Raw genomic sequence first — 21,423 nt, 5'->3', positions numbered from 1 at the left:
TAATATAACTAGGTACAGTTACATATTGTAAAATGGGGTAAGAGTATGACAGAAAATTTTGAAAGTAATAAAAAGATGTTTTGGAAAGAAATTAAGAGAGGAAGAGGAGGCGAATCAAGTGGGGAAGAAAAGGTAAAAGGTGCAGATGGAGAGATGATAATGGAGGAGAAGGCAGTAAGGGGAAGATGGGCAGAATATTTTAGGGAGTTGCTTAATGTGAAGGAGGATAGGGAGGGAAAGATAGCTGCAGTGGGGAATGCTAAGAAAATGAGAGTGATGAGTGAGGAAAATGGAGGAGAAATAAGGAAGGATGAAGTGAAGGCAGCAGTTAAGATGATGAAAGCAGGTAAGGCACCTGGTCTGGATGGATGCCATGTAGAATGTCTTAAAAAAGGAGGTATAGTGATGGTGGACTGGTTGGTGAGGTTATTTAATGTTTGCTGGAGAGAAGGTAGAGTGCCAGAGGACTGGAGGAGTGCTTGTATAGTTCCACTTTACAAGGGAAAGGGGGACAAGTGTGAATGTAGTAGTTTCAGAGGGATTAGCTTGTTAAGTGTAGTTGGGAAGGCTTATGGGAGGATCTTGATTGAGAGGATTAGGAGAGGAACAGAGGGAGTAATTGGTGAGGAACAGTGTGGGTTTAGGACAGGTAGAGGTTGTGTAGATCAGATTTTTGTGGTAAGACAGATATGTGAGAAAGCTATAGGTAAGGGGAAGGATGTTTTCTGGGCCTTTATGTTTCTGGAAAAGGCTTACGACAGGGTAGACAGAAAGGCACTGTGGGAGGTTTGGAGGATGTACGGGATAGGAGGAAAGCTTCTGGGAGCTGTCAAGAGTTTTTATGAGAGTAGTAGAGCTTGTGTCAGGATTAGAAATGGAGAGAGTGAGTGGTTTGAGGTAAAGGTGGGACTTCGTCAGGGATGCGTTATGTCACCCTGGCTGTTCAACTTATACATGGATGGGGTGGTGCGAGAGGTGAATGCAAGGGTAGTGGGTCAGGGATTGGAGATGGTTAAGGAAAATGGAGAAAAGTGGGAGGTGACCCAGCTGTTGTTTGCGGACGACACTGCGCTTGTGGCAGGATCGGAGGAGGGATTGAGGAAGCTGGTGACAGAGTTTGGGAGAGTGTGTGATAGAAGAAAGCTGAAGATAAATGTGGGTAAAAGTAAGGTGATGAGATGTACAAGGGGTGAAAGTGGCAGTAATCTGGAAGTGAGCATTAAGGGAGAGCAACTGGAGGAAGTGGATAGTTTTAGATATTTGGGTGCAAATGTGGCAGGAAAGGGTGGAGTGAAGGTGGAGGTAGAATGTATATTGAGAGAAGCGAGTAAATGCCTTGGTGGTTTAAAAAGTGTAATGAGGAATAGGAATCTGGGAATGGATGCTGAGAGGAGACTGTATGAAGGAGTGATTGTGCCAACAGCACTGTATGGAGCAGAAACATGGAACATGAGAGAGGAAGAGAGAAGGAACTTGAATGTGTTTGAGATGAAGTGTCTGAGAAGTATGATGGGGGTTACTAGGCTGGATAGAGTGAGAAATGAGGAAGTGAGGAGGAGAACAGGGGTGGAAAGGGAGCTGGGAGATAGGGTGGATGAAAGAGTATTAGGATGGTTTGGACACATGGAAAGAATGAGTGAAGAAAGACTAGTAAAGGAGGTATGGAGGGCAGATGTGGAGGGAGTGAACATGAGGGGACGTCCTAGGATGAGATGGATGGATGGGGTGAAGGGGGCTTTGGGGAAGAGGGGAGTGTCGGTTGAGGAAGGACGGGAGAGGACAGAAGACAGGGGTGAATGGAGAATGGTTGTATATGGAAAATGTTGTGATGCATGAGGTGGATTGGACGGGGGAATGGGGGTGAGGTAGTGTGTGTGTGAGCAAAAAATTTTGATGCAGCCCGAAGGGATTTCTCCCCGTCCTCTCCTTTATATGGGGGGACGGAGAGGGGGGGGGGGTCGCCGATTTAATGAAGTGGCCTTGCTGTGTATGTGCTGTGTCCTGCGACACTGCTTCTGACCCAGGGCAGTGGACAGGGTGCAGGGATGACCCATCATCTAGGAGGTGCTAAGATGGGAGGGAGGGTGGAGGGGTGTGGAGTGTTTTCGGGGATGAAATGGGTGGGAATGTTTTTGTGCCTTGTCCTTTTTGGCTACCCCCCTGGTAAGGGGGAAAAAAGCCTTGGTATATGTATGTATGTATGTATGTACAATTACATAAATATACCAAATGCTTTTTCCTTCTTACAAGGGAGGTAGCCAAAAAAACACTCCCACCCATTCCATCCCCAACATACTCCACTTCCATCCACCCCCTTCCCTCCCTCTTATCTTGGCACCTCCTGGATGACGGGTCATCCCTGCATCTCACCCACTGCCCTGGGTCAGAAGCAGTGTCGCAAGACACAGCACATCCACAACAAGGCCACTTCATTAAATCGGTGACCCCACCCCCTCTGTTCCCTTGTGCAGAAAGGGAGATGGGGAGAAATCCCTTTGGGCTGTGTTAATTCATTTTTCACACATACTCCCTCACCCCCCATTCCCCACCCACTCCCCCTCATGCATCACAGCATCATCCATACACAACCATTCTCCATTCACCCCTATCTCCTTTCCACTCCCATCCTTCTTCAATAGACATTCTCCTCTTTCCCAAAGCCCCTTTTACCCCATCCATCCATCTCATCCTAGGTCACCCCCTACTGCTCACTCCTTCTATCTCTGCCTTCCACACCTCTTTTATTAATCTTTCTTCACTTGTGTCCAAACCATCACAATACTCTTATCAACCCGATCTCCCAACTCCCTTTCCACTTGTTCCCCTCCTCACCTTCTCGTTTCTCACTCTATCCAGCTTAGTAACCCTTATCATACTTCTCAGACACCTCATCTCAAACATATTCAAACTCCTCCTCTTTTCCTCTCTTATGTTCCATGTTTCTGCCCCATACAGTCCTGTTACTTTTTAATCCCCCAAGCATTTACTCACTTCTCTCAATCTACATTTTACCTCCACCTCCACTCCTCCCTTTCCTGCCACATTCACACCCAAATATCTAAAATTATTGACTTCCTCCAATCTCTCTCCCTTAATACTCACTTCCAGTCTGCTGCCACTTTCTCCCCTTGTACATCTCAGCACCTTACTTTTACCCACATTTATCTTCAACTTCTTTCGCACACCTCCCCACACTCTGTCACTAAATTCCTCAATCCTTCCTCTGATCCTCCTACAAGTGCAGAGTCATCACATCACCAAACAACAACTGGCTTATCTCCCACTTTTCTCCATTTTCTTTAACCATCTCCAATCCCCTACCCACTACCCTTGCATCTGCCTCTCGCACCACCCCATCTATGTATAAATTGAACAGCCAGTGCAACATAACACATCCCTGGCGAAGTCTCTCCTTTACCTCAAACCATGCAGTTGGATAAAATGTCATATCTAGCCTTATAAGGGTAACCCACCTCAATCTCCACACTGTTGGCCAGGTTCTGCCATTCCACTGTGTCTTTGTTAGCCAGTTCAGGCCTCCACTTTGTTCCCTCAATAATACGAAGAGTTCCAGCTAACCTGCAATTCATACCACAAGTACCTGGAACAACAAAGGAAAAATAGTAAATAATTGGGGGAGGTTGGCATCCCCTCCCTCATTGAATCCATGGAAATTATTATCTCCACTTTTTATTGTGTTGTTCTTACTTATATTTCTAATTTTTGTGCCTTTACTGATATTTTCGATTTCACCTGTGTCGTCTGCAGCCCTTGTGTTGACATTTCTTCTGACGTCCGGGGGAGCCCGTTCGTCTCCTTCCTCATTTCCTTCCATTTTCCTCAGTAATCCCTCCCTTTCTCCTTTTTCTTCACCTTCCCTCTACACCACAAGCTTTCCCCTTCCCCTACTAATACAGCAAAGGTACTCCCTCGTCATTGAGATCGACGAAACTTGAAGTTTTCCTAGAGTTCCAAACTTCGCTGTCACTTCGACCAACATACATGTGTGTGTGTGCATAAAGTCACAGCCTTACCCATTGATCTGGCCATATATGAACTCTGAGCTCTCATCTGGGAGGGTTATAACTGATGATGACAAGTCCAACACATGATCCAAAACTATAGTGAATCACTTGCATACAAGCATAGCTTGACTTCTTTCTTTCACTACTATGGCTCTGATATGAGCAGTTGATGTATAGCAGGAGTGGGAACCCTTTTTCCAACCTAGGGCCATATGAATGTTTAAATCATTTGCAGGCTGTGCAAAATTATCTATTTAAAAGATGGCCGACAGCTCTTTTATTTTTTAGTTTATCAAATAACTTTTACATAACATAAAGTTTACACATTATTATTATGCAGTTATTACTACATAGATTATATTTTGGGAGAGAGGAAAAAAAACAAAATCCAAGGACATAGATTGAATTTCAAGTCATGCCTGTGTTTGTTTATTAATTTAAAAGACAGCTAACTGTTCTTTTGATTGTTAGTTTCTCATACATTTAACTTACCCTATATGTAAAATTTATGCATTATTATTATGATGCAGTTATTACAATGACAGTTTATAGTTATATAAAACTTCTATGTCCCTGATTTATTGAATTTGGAGTTGATCCTGTACTTGCAATAGTAAGCCTGACCAAACAATTTCATGGGCTGGCTGTTCCCCACCCCTGGTGTACAATATTAAATCTAAACGATATTACAACATTATTAACTTGTTAGAATCATAACCAGGATTAAAATTAGAAGAAAACAAAACTATACCTAGAAATAGTCAGGTTAAGGCACATATTTTCAATTAGTTTCAACATACAAGAAGTTAAGAAAAAATATAGTAATCAGCTTTCAAAATGTTAAACTCATTCAAGCTTACCTGGAGTGGTTGGTCGTGGTCGTGTGGTGGTAGTAGTAGTAGTGGTAGTTGTGGTAGTGGTTGTAGTTGTGGTTGTTGTAGTGGTCTTCTCAGGGCGACCACCAAGCTCCCCTGACTTCTTTTTCTGCACTTGTGGTGGATCAGTAGGTCGTGGCCTGGAAAGAAGTCCAGTTACAGAAAGCAACCAAAGTAAGGATATCAAGACAGTACTTCTAGGTATGACTAACCACAAAAGTGGTGTAATAATGATCCAAATGTAAACATTCAGCCTATCTTATTACCATGAACTAAAGTGATAATTCAGTCGCAAGGTTTTGTGTGTATATATATGATTTATTGGTCACCAAGTATTCCATGACATATTATGTAATTTTCAACATATAGTCAATTCCTGATAATAAAGGATTACAAAGAAAGAGCATGCTAACATGAGACCTTTTGGTCCATAACTAGGTCAGATGGGAAAAAATTTATAATAATAATAATAATAATAATAAATGAATATATAAGTAAATAAATCAATGATTATTAAGATTAATAATAATAGGTTAATAAATAAAATAAAATAAAATAAATGGCTAGCATTACAGCATATTGCTTAGATGTTTATCTAAATGAATCTTAAAACTTGTACTACACTGCACTGCCTCTGCAAGAACTTTATTCCATACATTCACTACACGGTTGGCAAAGTTGATCTACCCACTTCCAAAATAAATCCACTTCCTCACAGTTTGAGACCATCATTTCTTACCTAATTCACATTCTGTGTGAAAATTTCATCAATTTTGATGTTGTCAATTCCCTTTTGAATCTTAAAGACCTGTATCAAATCACCCCCTAGTCTACGCTTTTTTAGGGAAAATAGATTCACATGTGTTGACTTTTGTATGATTTCTTTCTGTTATTTGGAATCAGTTTTGTGGCTCACTGTTGTACTTTTTCCAATATGTTAATGTCATTAATGAGATTTGATGACCATACGGATACAGCATATTCCAAATGTGGACAAAATAAAAATGTATATAGATTGTTAATGATAGATGGGCTTTTAAAATCAAAAGATTGCACAATCAGTCCTAGAATCTTATTTGCTTTCTATGAGATAGATGGGCTTTTAAAATCAAAAGATTGCACAATCAGTCCTAGAATCTTTTTGCTTTCTATGAGGCAGTTTTACACCACTTAGATGATTTGAGATCATTACTGATAATTCTGCCAAGATCCTTTTCACTATCCATTTTTGTTAATGAACCTCTAAATAACTTTTTTACCTATGTGCATAATCTTACATTTACTTGTGTTAAATTTCATTAGCCACTTTTCAGATCATTGCTATAGTGTATCTAAATCTTCTTGAATATCTAATTGGTTAAATGATCATTTGCCATTCTCCAGTTTTGTATCATCAGCAAATTTGGAGACAGTGGATTTCAGTCCATGTCTATATAATTTATAAATACTATGAATTGAGGTGGCCCAAGAATGGAATCCTGAGGAACTCCACTTTTAAAAAATTTCCATCTAGAAGTTTTGCTATTTAGAACAACTCTGTTTACAATTGTTTAACCAATTACTAGTCCAACTAAATAGGCTACCACTAATTCCACATGAAGCTAATATAGCAAGTGACCCATACATTTCTATGGCTGACTTACAGCACAATCATTTTGGACCAAAACATTACTACTAACCTGTTCCAGTTGAATGGCCTGATCTTGGGGGCGAGTGCAGGAATAAACTCAGTGGGCTTAGAAGTTGTGCTAGTTGTCATGTATGATGGTCTCTCAGGTCTTCGTGGGAACACAAGACCCTTAGGACCCACACGACGAGTTGTTGATTCTGGTTTTGCTGTGGTGATGTTAGTGGTCTCTTCAGTTTTGTTCAGTTTAAAACCTGGTGGAAGGAAACTACTAATATCTACCACACTAATGATGGGAGCATCTGACTTGGCACCTGGAGAATCAATCTCAGGTTCTTCATAACCATCTGGAAGGAATTTTGAGCCATTTTCCTTATTGTTATTATCAAGAAGCTTCTCACTACTGTCAGCAGTATTTACTTCTGTTTTGTTTTCTGTTTTTTTGTGACTTGGTGGGAGTATGGTAGATATGTTGTCTTTACCTGAACTTTCACTTATGGCCTCAAAGAGGTTGTGTGTTTCTGTTGTTGATTCCTGATTTAGTTTGTAGCCTGGAGGAAGGAACTGTGAGAGATCAACAGTTTTTAGGATTGGTAGATCTCTTGATATTTCTGTCTCTGATTCTTGAGTTGGTTTGACTCCTGATGGCAGGATTTTTGAGGCATCAACAGGTTTGGTGGTTTGATCAAGCAGCTCAACCAATTCCGTTGTGGACTCTTGAGCTGGTTTGTAACCCGGAGGAAGGAATTTTGAAACATCAACTGTGCTTCCCAGTGATGTAGTTGTTATTTCCTGAGCTGGTTTATAACCTGAAGGAAGGAATTTGTTAGCATCTATGGCTTCAATAAAGCCAAGTATGTCTTCTGATGCTTCAGTTGTTGTTTTATACCCTGGGGGAAGGAACATCGAACTGTCAACAGTTTTCATACCATCAGTGGCTTCTTCTGGTGATTTAGTTGTAATTGTTTTTGTTTTGTAATCTGGTGGCAAGAAGTCTGAGGAATCCACCTCTGTTACTATTTTCGAAAGACTCTCTTCAGGTTTTGACGTCTTTTCTGTGGTACTTGAGAACAAATCAAACAAGTTTATTCCCTTTGTTGTTGTCTCTGGAGAAGTCTTAGTTGTGCCGGTTTCAAAGTCCACTGGACCCAAGTTTGATGGTCCTTCAAATGAAACATTTGCAAATACATCTGCCATTACACTTTTTGTACTTTGTTTTCCAATTGTTGTGGGAGTTGTTGATTCTGTAGTTGTGGTTGTCATTGTTGTTGTCGATCTTTCAGTTGTGGTGGATGTTGTCACTGGTTCAGTTGTCATGGTTGCTACTGTGGTTGTTGAAGTAGCATTCATAAATGTGGTGGGCAGAGGGGAAATAGGTACATCAGAGGAATCTGAATCCCTTCTGTTACCTTCCAGATTGATTTCAAGTGACTTAACAGTTGTACTTGAGGCAGTGGGAGTATTTGGAGTCTTCTCTGCTTCTTCAGTGACCAAGGTTTTCGTCTTCTCTGCTTCTTCAGTGACCAAGGTTTTCGTGACGGTAATGCTATCTTTATATGCGACATCCAAAAGCTTTTCCTCTCGTCCAGCTGATTCAGGGACAGGTGTTGGCAGAGGGGCTGGGGCACTGTCTACTGCTGGTTTGCTGTTTCCTGTACTTAATGGTGATTCAAAAAGATCCTCCAGTGGAAGTCTCAGAGGAGGTACAGTTGTAACATTGTTCTGTGATGCAGAAATTATGGAGGGGTCTACATCAATCATCTCACCTATGTCCGAGAGTGACTGGCGGGAGGTTATTTCCACAGAAATGGCACTAGTTACATCTTCTGGAGTACTACTAGTCACTTCAATGGGAGAACTGCTTATAATTTCAGTCGCACCTTTAGTAAATCCTTCACCAAAAACTCTGCTAGTTGTTTCAATGGAACTCTTACTAGTTGTCTCGAATGAACCCGTGTTGATATCGCTGTATTCAATGGGATCTTTATGCACTTCTTCAATGGAAAACTTTATTGGTGTTTTAGTAGATGATGTGGTAACTGTTTTGCTGGTAATATCCTCTAATACATAATCAGATGGTGTGGAATGTTCAGGTTTCTCAGTTTGCTGAGGAACTTTAATGCTGTGTGAAGTCTGTACAGATGCCACCACAACAGAACTTTCAGTGCTGTTGGTGATTCTAACTTCCACAAACTGTGACAGTGGCACTTTAGGAGGAGTGGTGGTGGTGGTGGTGGTGGTGGTGGTGGTGGTAGTGGAGGTAGAAGGAGTAGTGGATGGTGGGTACCTTCTGCTAGGTGTTGGTGTGGTAAAAGAAAATGCTTTGGTTGATGTGTGTGTGGCGATGGTGCTACTGGGCTCTGTATTCCTGCCAAAGTTTAAGAATTTTGACTCCCTGTTGTTCAAATGACTGCCCAGGAAGTTTGAGGGTGATTCAGACTTTGAGTCATTGATTTTGTTTTTGAGCTGTGCTATGAGGGCATGGAGTGACCTATGTCTACCTACAACAGAGCTCCTTTCAGTGGTGGAAGGCAACAAAGATGGACGGTGTGTACTGGAGAAACGGAATGGCACCATGGTTGTGGTGGTCGAGAAGTCAGGCAAAGTGGAGCGCAAAGTGAAGGGTTCTGGAGGATCAAGGGGCCCCAAGTCATGAAGAGAGTGACCTTTTTCCCCATCAGTGTCATTCACTGGGGGATAGTCTTCATAGTAATTGTAGTCATCATAATAGTAGTAATCTACATATTCAGGTTCTTTCTCTATGGCATCAGATTCCCTGGCACTAGGGATCTTTGTAGTTAAAGAGAATGGAGGCTGTTGTGATACAGGGGGGCTCTTGTCTTTACTGTGGCTGGAAGAGGCAATGGCTGCTGCCTGATGGGGTAGCAAGGGCCTGTCGAACCTCTCCCCACGATCATCAGGCAAAAATGATCTTCTCGGGGAAGAAGAAAAAGGAGAACCAGAGGAAGAAAAAGAAGAAGAAGATGAAGATGAAGATGAAGGTGCAGGAGAGAGAGATTGTGAGTTGGGTTTCAGAGTTTCAAACCTGAACCTTGAAGGGGGTTTGATGGAGAGAGGACTAGGTTCAGGCTCATCTGACAGTTGCAAGGCTCGAACGAATGCATGGAGTGTGTCTGTTCCAACTGCCAAGGGATCTGTAAGAATAAAAATAAAGATAAAACATTAAAATCTTGATAGTGAATACATAAATATATAGTTGTCCCTCACTATATCAAGTTTCACTCATCATGGCTTCACTACATCACATTTTTGTGGAATGTAATTATTCATCTATCATGGAAAATTTCACTATCATAGTAATCAGCAATATAGCAGCAGCATTCAGCTTTCATTTTTTGTGCTTATACAGCTTTTTATATTGAAATAAGCATTAAAAATTCAATATGTATATAAAATAATTTTCTTGAAAAAATAAGACTCAAACAACTTATAAATCACAATACTACAATAAGTACTTCTGCTACATGTGAAGACAAAGATTCTCACAGATGAAACTTCAAATGTGAAATATTCTCCATGAACAGAATGGGGGGGGAGGTCTCCCACAAACACCACCCTCCCCAATCTAAGCTTAGCTATGGCAATTACCATAGACCTATACAAGTGACCTTTAAGTTTTATTTTCATGAATATCAACTTTGTTAATCACAATGATGTTTTGTAAAATTTTAATCTAAATATTAAGGAAATTATGTTTGGTAATTAGGAAAAAATATATATAATTTATAACATTTTCCATATTCTTACATAAATTATTCATATATGAAACCAATTTGAATGAACAAGACAAAAGATGGATAAGTTCAGTAACTGTTGTGCTCCAATAATTCCAGTTGAAACATGAATTGACTTGTCAATGGGATGCCCAGGATAGTAAACTTTAGTCTACAGCTCTATTCTTTCTCAGTCATAAACATAAATAATAATAAACAAAAAAATAAATGCATAGGTATAGTTAAATAATAAACAGGAAAACAGTCAATAATAAACGAAAATCAAGCAAATAATAATAAACAATATAAAATAAATGGCAAGTATTACAGCATCTTGCTTAGGTGTTTATCTAAATGAATCTTAAAGCTTCAAACATTGCACTGCATCTGCAGGAAGTTTATTCCATTCACTAACTACATGGTTGGCAAAATTGTTTCTACCCACTTCCAAATTATATCTATTTCCTGACAGTTTGAGACCATTATTTCTTGTCTCTCATTCAGTGTAAAAATGTTCACTTTTGATGTCAATTCCCTTTAAAATCTTAAAGACCTGTATCACGTCACCTCTGAGTCTACACTTTTTAGGGAAAAGCAGATTCAAATGTTTTAGTTGATTTTCATATGATTTATTTTTTATATTTGGAAATTTTGTGGCTTCCTGTTGTACTTTTTCCAATCTTCAATGTCTTTAATCAGATTTGGTGACCATACGGAAACAGCATATTCCAAATGTGGATGAACTAACATACTCTTACCCCATTTCACATCTGCTCTCCTCTTTGCTTCCTTTATCTTATGCTTTACTTCACTTCTCTTTTCTTTGTACCATATGTACACATTGAAAGTGGTGGCTAGTTGTGAGCTTGTTATTTTCTTAAAGGTATTAAAAAAAATAATAATAATAAATAAATAAGCTCACAACTAGCCATCACTTACAATGTGTACATATATCATTAGCACCAATCCAGTCTTTGCTCCAACCCTACTCCAGTCACCTCTTCCTTTACACTGGGGACAGCACTCCACATAGCAGCTCAACAATACTACCACCTGGTGTCTATTCACTGAACCACACAAAAATCCAATATGGCTGCCCTCAGCCAAATGACAACAAATGAACACTCCAACAATGCAGTCTTTTATTTTTTTTTCAACTTGCGATAAAACTGAAGGTCTATAAGATTCATGGCCAAGGCCACTTAATTGATACAGAGTACTGCTCGCAAACGCTGGGCCAAGCCCCCCACCCCCCTCTTAGTAAGACAGTTGGAAAGTTGCTCGGAGGTTTCGACCCAAGAAACAGAGTTAACCCCTTCCATACGGTGCCGCACACGTAGGCGTCATGGGGAGCGAGTGTATTCGCGAGGCTGCCATATCGGCGTCTTGATTATATTTATTGTAGTCGCCCCTCCATAATGACATTCTTTCTAATTCTTTTGTAATCGCATTTTCTATGGTTACCAAAATTCACGGGTGAAGAGAGAACGATCGATATAAGCGGTGACTATATTTTATGATGCGAGTATTATTACGACACGTCGTACGGCTGGCATTGGCTGCTGCCACCGAGATCTAAGTCCATGACGCCTACGTGTGCGGCACCGTATGGAAGGGGTTAATCTTACCATATATATATATATATATATATATATATATATATATATATTATATATACACACACACACACACACACCAAGGACTACTATTACACAGGACATGCGCACCCAGATCCCTGGGTCCGCTAGCGGAGGCCATTGCTTTCTTTGTAACCTTACATTTTATATTGGACAAATTTATCAAAACTAGAAACCTAACATTGTATATAGAACAAATATATCAACTATTGACTTATTCAATGCAGTATAAGTTAATATAAACTTTTAAGTTAAATAATAAACTATTTTTAAGGCACTGTTATGCTTTGAAATGCCAATTTTAGCCGGACTTAACAGATATTATTGTATGAGGTTAGTGGACACCAGGGTTGGCGATTTTTTTATCTTTTAGAAAGTATAAAAATTGATTTTTTTCTATTCAAATCAGATTTATTTTATCTAAATAGATTTTTTTTTATAGATTCTAAATATTGTGGGATTGCTATCTGATATGTGATGTGATTGCTAAAGGACATTTTTAGCATATCAATATAAGGGGCAGTGTTATATAGACTTGCCACAAGTATACAAGGATATATCACTGTGCAGCTGACAAGTTTCAACAAGATTCTTGTTGAAACTTGTTCTAGGTAAGCACTTGCTGCTTTGGAATCAACCAGGAAAGATGTCTTCTGGACCTGGCAGAGTGGTTCCTTCAGGCAGAAAAAATTATCCTGTCTGGATTATTTTGAAAAACTACCAACAACTTCTGGCAAAGGGTACCAAGCTAAATGCAAAGACTGCAGCCAGGAACTACAGGGCATTGTGTCAAGATTAAAATCTCCCAGAGATAAATGCCAAGGTCAGCCACAGCATACAGAAGAAATTGATGACCCAGGTAAATAATTTTACTTATATTGTGTGCATTTCTCCCTTTTCATAAGCAACTATATAAATTTGGTGAACAATGGAGAGCATGTGCAATAAAAATGTGAAGGCCTAAAGAGATGATACTTCAACTTCATTACTTCTAAATTTGGGTAATGTCTATATCACTATTATATACTGTATCCACTCAACTTTGGGGCCTAGATGATTGTTATTCATTTCACTCAACATTGTGTAATATATTTCATAGAATCCATTGGAATTCAGCCCACATGGGATTCAGCCCAAAGGGATTTAGCCTAACCCAACTAACCCATTATTTTTAGTGAATTTAAAAGTGGACTGAATCCTGTGTGGGCTGAATTCCAAGCCCACCTATTTCATATCCTGTTAATTATTTCCAAATAATTTAGTGGCTTGTGTGAATGTGATCATTATCTAAAAAAAATAACTACTGTACTCAAAAGTAGCCTAAATCACACTGTATTCATTCATTTATAAATTATGCAATATGCTCAAATTTTCTGTTTCCATTTCAGGATCTGTATCAACAGCTTCAATCCCTTCATCATCGGCTCCACTTGAATTATCTGCAAACCTGACTCCACCATTAAAAAGGTCACTATCAGACTCTTCCACAGGCGCCACTTCTGCTAAATAATTTTTATCTAAAAGAAAGTCATCAACATCTCTGGACAGATTTATCATAAAAACTTCAGCCTCTCAAAAGGAAAATCTCGACAAAGAAGTTGCAAGAATTATATTTGCTATAAGTTCACCATTTCGTCTTGTTCAGCATCCTCAGTTTCTCAAGATGGTTCAGAACCTGAGGCCAGGTTATATTCCTCCATCCAGAAAAGATATTGCTGATAAGTACTTAGATCTTGTGTATGAAAAGGAATATAAAAAGTGTGCAGATGACCTGAATAATGAAACTGTATGTCTTTCAATTGATGGGTGGTCTAACATCCATAATGAGCCCATAATATGCGTCACTCTAACAACATCCACTGGTCAGATTTATTTAGTTGACACAATAGACACATCAAGGAAACCTCGGACTGCTGAATATCTTCTACAACTTGTACAAAATTCGATCAAGAAGGCTAAACAAGATTTTGGTTGTCACATTGGAAGTGTTGTGACAGACAATGCAGCAAATGTCACCAAGATGAGAAAACTCTTGGAGGAATCGAGCGAACCTGAGCATACCGTCCTCACATACGGCTTATACCGTTCCTTGTATACTTGTGGCAAGTCTCTATAACACTGCTCCTTATATTGATATGCAAAAAATATCCTTTAGCAATCAGGTCGCATATCAGATAGCAATCACACAATATTTAAAATCTATATATAAAAAAAAAATAAAAAAAAAAATCTATTTAAATCAAATAAATCTGATAAAAAAAATAAAAAAAAAAAAAATAGAAAAAAATCGCCAACCCTTGTGTCCACTAACCTCATACAATAATACCTGTTAAGTCCGGCTAAAATTGGCATATCAAAGCATAACAGTGCCTTAAAAAGCTTATTTGACTATAAAAGTTTATATTAACTTATACTGCATTGAATAAGTCAATAGTTGATATATTTGTTCTATATACAATGTTAGGTTTCTAGTTTTGATATATTTGTCCAATATAAAATGTTAGGTTACAAAGAAAGCAATGGCCTCCGCTAGCGGACCCAGGGATCTGGGTGCGCACGTCCTGTGTAATAGTAGTCCTTGACAGACACACACACACACTTCAGTGAACGGACGGCGTAGAGGACGTTCTGAAGAAAGTGAAAAATAGAGGATTCCAAAGCAAAGTACCTATTGTATTTGTAGGGTGGGGGGAAATTGCTCGTGGGGTAGTGGGAAAGTAGGGAAAGAGGAGAAGGGGAGGGATTGCTGAGGGAAATGGAAGGAAATGAGGAAGAAGACTTGGCCCAGGCAGACAGACGAAATGTAAACATCAAAAAACGGCCCCCCGACCAACTGAGTGACGACGAAATGTCTAATAAAAATGTAAAGATCAGAAACATAGATAAGAGCAGTACAATGGAAGGTGAGGATGATAATTTCAAAGGATTTAATGAAAGGGCGGCGGATACCAACCTCCCCCGACTGACAAAACTGGAGGAAAAAATTCAACAAATGTCTGACAACTGGGAAGTTAGGTTTGGCAAGATGACAAAAATCGCCGAGAGGTTTGAAAAATTGGAAGAACTAGAGAAGGCGAACAAAAACTTAACTGATGAAATAGAAGACCTAAAAAGACAGTTAAGAGAAGTAAAGGTGAAGAATGAGGAATTGAAGAGGAATAGTAAAGAAAACAGAGAGGCCATAACTAAAGAAGCTAAGAATTGGAAAGCAACCCAAGAAGACAATAAAGTTTCATTCACTGACATAGTCAAACAACAATTGAAAGAACATACTGAAGACTCGGTTATTAAAGTGATGAGACAAAAGGAGAATATAGTAAGAGATTTAGCAGACAAGAAGAAATGTATAATTATATTAGGAATGGAAGAAAAACACAACCCAGATAAAACCACAAGAATCAAAGAGGAAAATGAAAAAGTAAGCCAATTACTAGAATCAGTTCAGGAAGATGAACCAGAAATTATGAAGCAAATCGAAGAGAAATTTAGACTTGGAAAGTATAGCACAGATAAGACCAGACCAATTAAGATTAAATTCAAGTCACAAATGACGGCAGAGAATATCTTATCCAAAACAGGGAAACTAGCAACAAGTGAACAATATAAAAAGGTATGGATAAAAAAGGAAATGAATAAAGAGGAAAGAGAGGAAGAAAAACAGAAAAGACTTGAAGCTAAGGAAAAAAACGAGAGAAGAACGGAGTCAGAAAAAGAGAGATTCTATTGGAGAGTAGTGAATATGAAACTAAAGAAAGTCGACATACAAGAGAAAAACAAAAGGGAAACAGAGAACACAATGGAAGTGGCAGAAAACTAAGAGTGTCTTACACAAATATAGATGGATTAATAACAGGATTGAATGAGCTGAATGATTATTTGAAGGAAAAAGAACCAGACATAATGGGAATTGTAGAAACAAAATTAAAAGGTCCACTACCACCCAACAGTGTAGGACATGATGCATATAATTATTGGATTAGAAACAGAGTGAAAAAGGAAGGGGGTGGAGTTATGTTCCTGACTAAGAAGGATATAAACGTGAAGTGTGTCACATATGGAAAGAATACAGTAGAGATGATAATGATGGAAGTAGAAGACAGAGATAAGAAGAGCAGAAAGTTTGTGATAAATTATGTGCCCCCGAAAACAGCCTCATGGGAAGAGAGTGAACATAAAAGTATGTTAGAGGACACAAAGATAGCATTAAACAAGATAATGGAAGAGGGAGGAAGAATAGTTATGATGGTCGACTATAATTGTAAAGAAATCTGCTGGGAAGAAATGACAGTAAAGGGTGGAGACGGCTCATGGGGAAACGCTCTACTTGAGATGGTTACTGACCATACAATGACACAATGGATACAGGAGAACACTAGGTATAGAAATGAAGAAGAGCCATCGAGACTAGACCTAATAATTACATCTGAACCTAGAATAGTGGACAAAATTGAATATAAAACACCAATAAGTAAAAGTGACCACATATTGATTGAACTGGAACTTAATGAAGAAAAATATATGAAAAGAAATGAACAATATAGAAAAGGAAGAATGATGTATGAAAAAACAAACTTTGATAAAATAAGAGAATTCTTTCAAAAGGAAAACTGGGAAGAAATATACAAAGAAGAAACAACAGTAGAAGAGAAATGGAATATTTTGACAAAAATTTACAAAAAAAGGAGTGGAAAAGTATGTCCCAAGACAAAAACAAGGAAAAGAATATGTAAAATGCTGGTACAACAAAAGTTGTAGGGAGTTAAAAGACAAAAGAGACAAAGCCTGGACCAGATGGAAAAAAGACAGAAGACCTGAAAAATTGAAAATATATACCTGTTATAGAAATGAATATGTACAAATGTGCAGAGAGGAAAAGAGAAAATATGAAAAAGATGTCATAGAAAGGTGTAAAGATCAACCAAAACTATTCTACAGATTTGTAAACAATAAACTGAAAAACAAACAAGACTTGGAGAAATTAAGACAAGAGGGAGTTGAATACACTGAGGAAATGGAAATAGCGGAAATTGTGAACAAACATTTTAAATCAGTGTTTACAAGGGAGAACATACAACCTGAAGAGAACGAATGGAAAGAGAAAGTCCCCCCTATGGAAGAAATAGAAGTAACAAAGAATGAAATATTAACACACTTGAGTAATCTTGATGTCAGAAAATCGCATGGACCAGATGAAATAGCAAACTGGATACTGAAAGAATGCAGGAATGAACTGGCAGACAAAATACATAGCATACTAAACAGTTCCTTGAAAGAAGGAAAAGTTCCAGAAGATTGGAAAAAAGCAAATATAGTACCTATATATAAAGGAGGAAATAAAGAAGAACCTACCAACTATAGACCAGTCTCTCTAACAAGTACAATAGCAAAAATTTGTGAAAGAATTATCAAAAGTAGATGGGTAAAATATTTAGAAAAAACAAAGTGTTAAATCCAAGGCAATTTGGATTCAGACAAGGACGATCATGCGTCACCAATTTAATATGTTTCTATTCAAGGCTAATAGATATAATACAAGAAAGAGATGGATGGGCGGACTGTGTATTTCTAGACCTAAAGAAAGCTTTTGACAAAGTACCACATAAGAAGTTGCTTAAGAAATTAGAAACTGAAGGAGGAATACAGGGCAAACTACTATATTGGATGGAAGACTTTTTGCAAGAAAGAAAAATGAGAGTAGTGATAAGAGACCAGCACTCAAAATGGGATGAAGTAATAAGCGGTGTTCCGCAGGGAACAGTTCTGGCCCCAATAATGTTTGCTATATATATTAATGATATGGATGAAGGAATTGAAAGCTATATGAGCTTCTTTGCAGATGATGCAAAACTACTGAAAAGAGTGAAAACTGAAGAAGATTGTGAATCACTACAGAGAGATCTAAATAAAGTACAGGAATGGAGTAGGAAGTGGGAGATGGAGTTCAATACAAAAAAGTGTAGTATAATGGAATTTGGAAAAAGCAAAAACAGAATAACAGGAGCATATAAATTGGGAGAAGGAATAAAAAAAAGTAGAAAATGAGAAGGACCTGGGAGTCATTGTTATGAATAATATGTCACCTGAGAAACATATAAATAAGATTTTTGGAGAAACTTATAATTTAATAAGAACAATCAAAGTGGCATTTACATACCTGGATGAAGAAATGGTGAAGAAAATCCTAATCACCCTGATAAGACCAAGATTGGAATATGCAGCAACGATATGGTCACCAAGTACAAAAAAATGTATAAAAAAAACTTGAAAGAATACAAAGAGCAATTACAAAATTGGCACCAACACTCTCAAAACTATCATATGAAGAGAGACTAGAAAAACTTGAACTACAGACACTAGAGCAAAGAAGAGAGAGAGGAGATTTGATAGCTATTTACAGAATCATGAAAGGCATATAAATTACTGATAGAGAGAATCTGATAAAATGGGATGACAGAAATACAAGAGGACACGGAAAGAAAATAAAAAAAGACAGCTATAGAAGAGATCTGAAAAAGAACAGCTTTCCTCACAGAGTAATAGACAGTTGGAACAAGTTAGATGAGAAAGTGGTGTGTGCAAAAACAATACATGAATTTAAAAATATTTTAGATAAAATGAGATATGAAGACCCCCACGAGCATAGCTCCCCTTCCCGTAAAATACAACTAGGTAAATACATATATACATATATATATATTACAAAGGATTACAAAGGCGGAGCATGCCGACAGGAGACCTTTTGGCCCATATCTAGGTCGGATGCTAAAAAAAATCATAATAATAATAAAATAATAAATAAAAACTATAATAATGTAAATAACAAATAAAATACATAAATAAATGCATAGGCATAGTTAAATAATAAACAAACAGGTAAATAGTAAATAATAATAAATTGACATATAACTAATAAATAAAAATCAAACAGACAAATAACAAAATAAAAACAAATAATATAAAATAAATTATAATCGTTACAGCATCTTGCTTAGGTGTTTATCTAAATGATTCTTAAAGCTTCGAACTGAACTACATTGCACTACCTGTGCAGGAAGTTTATTCCATTCATTCACTACACGGTTGGCAAAGTTGTTTCTACCTACTTCCAAATTGAATCTATTTCCAGACAGTTTGAGACCATTGTTTCTTGTCTGATTCTCATTCAATGTGAAAATTTTGTCACTTTTGATGTTGTCAATTCCCTTTAGAATTCTAAAGACCTGTATCAAGTCACCTCTGAGTCTACGCTTTTTTAGGGAAAACAGATTCATATGTTTTAGTCAATTTCTGTATGATTTATTTTTTATATTTGGAATCAGTTTTGTGGCTCACCGTTGTACTTTTTCCAGTCTGTCAATGTCTTTAATGAGATTCGGTGACCATACGGAAACAGCATATTCCAAATGTGGATGAACTAATGATTTATATAGCTTGTTAATGAGTGATGGACTTTTGAAATCAAAAGATCGCACAATCAGTCCTAGAATCTTATTTGCTTTCTCAGAGGCTGAAATACACTGCTTGGATGATTTGAGGTCGTTACTGATAATTACACAGAGATCTTTTTCACTATCGACTTTTGTTAACAAATTTCCAAATAACTTGTAATTGTACTTACTGTTATTTTTACCTATGTGCATTACCTTGCATTTTCTAGTATTAAATTTCATTAGCCACTTTTCAGACCACTGCTATAATTTATCTAAATCTTCTTGAATATCTAATTGGTTTAAGTGATCATTTGCCATTCCACACAGTTTTGTATCATCAGCAAATTTGGAAACAGTAGATTTTAGTCCATGGTCTATATCATCTATATATACTATGAATAGAAGTGGCCCAAGAACGGAACCCTGTGGAATTCCACTTGTAACATTTTTCCATCTAGAAGTTTTTCCATTTAAAACAACTCTCTGTTTTCGATCATTCAACCAATTACTAGTCCAACCTAATAGGCTACCACTTATTCCGTGTAAGGCTAATTTAGTAAGTAGTCTTTCGTGTAGGACGGTATCAAAAGCTTTTGCAAAGTCTAGATATTATTGATCTATATTGTTTCTCTTGTCATAATTCGAGATAACTGTGTTGTAGAATTCGAGTAAGTTAGTCACGCAAGAACGTTTCCGTCTGAAACCATGCTGGCCATCATTTATCAAACAGTTACTTTCTAAATGATGTTCGATAGCAACTCTGATGATAGTTTCCATTATTTTTCCTACGATTGAAGTCAAACTTATAAGCCTATAGTTATTTGGTTTCTTTTTGTCACCTTTTTTTAATATGGGAGCAATGTTAACTAGCTTCCATTCTGTTGGGACATCTCTGGATATGATGGATTTCTTGAAAATAATTTCTAATGGAACAACAATCTCATTTTTCATTTCCTTTAAGATTCTTGGATGCCAACCTTCAGGCCCTGGTGTTTTATTAACTTTGAGTTTACCTATACACCTTTTAATTTTTTCTTTTGTTATATTTACTGTAGTGAGTAAGTTTACCCTAGACTTTTCACAGGTTTCAGTTTGGAGTTCACTTTGAGGTGTTTCGTTTACGAATACCGAGCTAAAATAATTGTTTAAGATATTACACATTACTTCATTTGAATATTCAAGCTGACCGTCAGCAGATAATAGTGGACCAATGTGATTTCTAACAATCTTTTTATCTCTAATGTAACTATAGAATTCTTTGGGATTCTCTTTGGATTTATCAGCGATGTTCATTTCGTATTGTTGTATTCTTTTTCTTATTGTCTTTTTTAAATCTCTCTGTATTGATACATAACTTTCATAGTCATTAGATGTACCCGAGCACTTATATTTCTTATAAGCCTCTCTTTTTTTTGGGGGGTATACATATATATATACATACATATATATACATATATATATATATATATATATATATATACATATATATATATATATACATACATACATATACATATATATATATATATATACATAACCTTACCGCATATTGAAATTACCGTATACCGAAGCCATTATAACATGTAATAATAGGATATGGCATATGTATCGTCTCCCTGCTCTTTCCTCTTCAAAATATCTAGCGGATATCGCATCTGTGAATTTTTCTTACCGTAAATAGAATTGAGGGTAGTAATTACTGTAACTGTGAATTTACCGGATAAAGAATTACCATATAAGGAGGACTCACTGTACATATTTTTTTGTAGTTGTACACAAGTTACCCCAGATTCTGTGAACTGGTTTGATTATGTTTTCTGTGTTTATTATTACTCAGAGTAAAAGAGAGCAAGTAATACAGAAGTGACTTTATATTTTATAATGCAAATAGTGTGATGCATTGTACATATGGCAGTCAATGCTGCGCATGAGAATTTGACTCGTACTGAAGAGGTTAAAGGGAGATGAGAAAGGAGGGTGTGGAGAGAATGAAGGGAGAGAGAGAAGCGATATGGAGGAAGAAAAGTGAAAAGAAAAAGGGCTAGATAAGATAGGTAGAGCATGCAAAAATAGGTATAGGGAGGAGAGAGAGAGA

General features: G+C 37.5%; 1 protein-coding gene across 1 annotated transcript in view; it reads right to left on the bottom strand.

The window, feature by feature from the left end:
* The window catches only part of LOC143039475 (uncharacterized), a 47,254-nt gene that overhangs the window by 13,129 nt on the left and 12,702 nt on the right, over positions 1-21,423 (bottom strand). Inside the window, exons 2-4 of the mRNA XM_076209576.1 lie at positions 6,580-9,682; positions 4,886-5,040; positions 3,474-3,601 (exon numbers count right to left, since the gene is read on the bottom strand). Of these exons, the coding sequence (XP_076065691.1) occupies positions 3,474-3,601; positions 4,886-5,040; positions 6,580-9,682 (3,386 nt within the window). The remainder of the gene's footprint in view (positions 1-3,473; positions 3,602-4,885; positions 5,041-6,579; positions 9,683-21,423) is intronic.

This window comes from Oratosquilla oratoria, chromosome 26 (genome assembly GCF_046742065.1).
Source record: "Oratosquilla oratoria isolate Oo_2021 chromosome 26, ASM4674206v1, whole genome shotgun sequence".
In the NCBI taxonomy this organism is placed as follows: Eukaryota; Metazoa; Arthropoda; class Malacostraca; order Stomatopoda; family Squillidae; genus Oratosquilla; species Oratosquilla oratoria.
The sequence above is the reverse complement of the archived record's forward strand: the minus strand, read 5'-3'. Positions and strand labels throughout refer to the sequence as shown.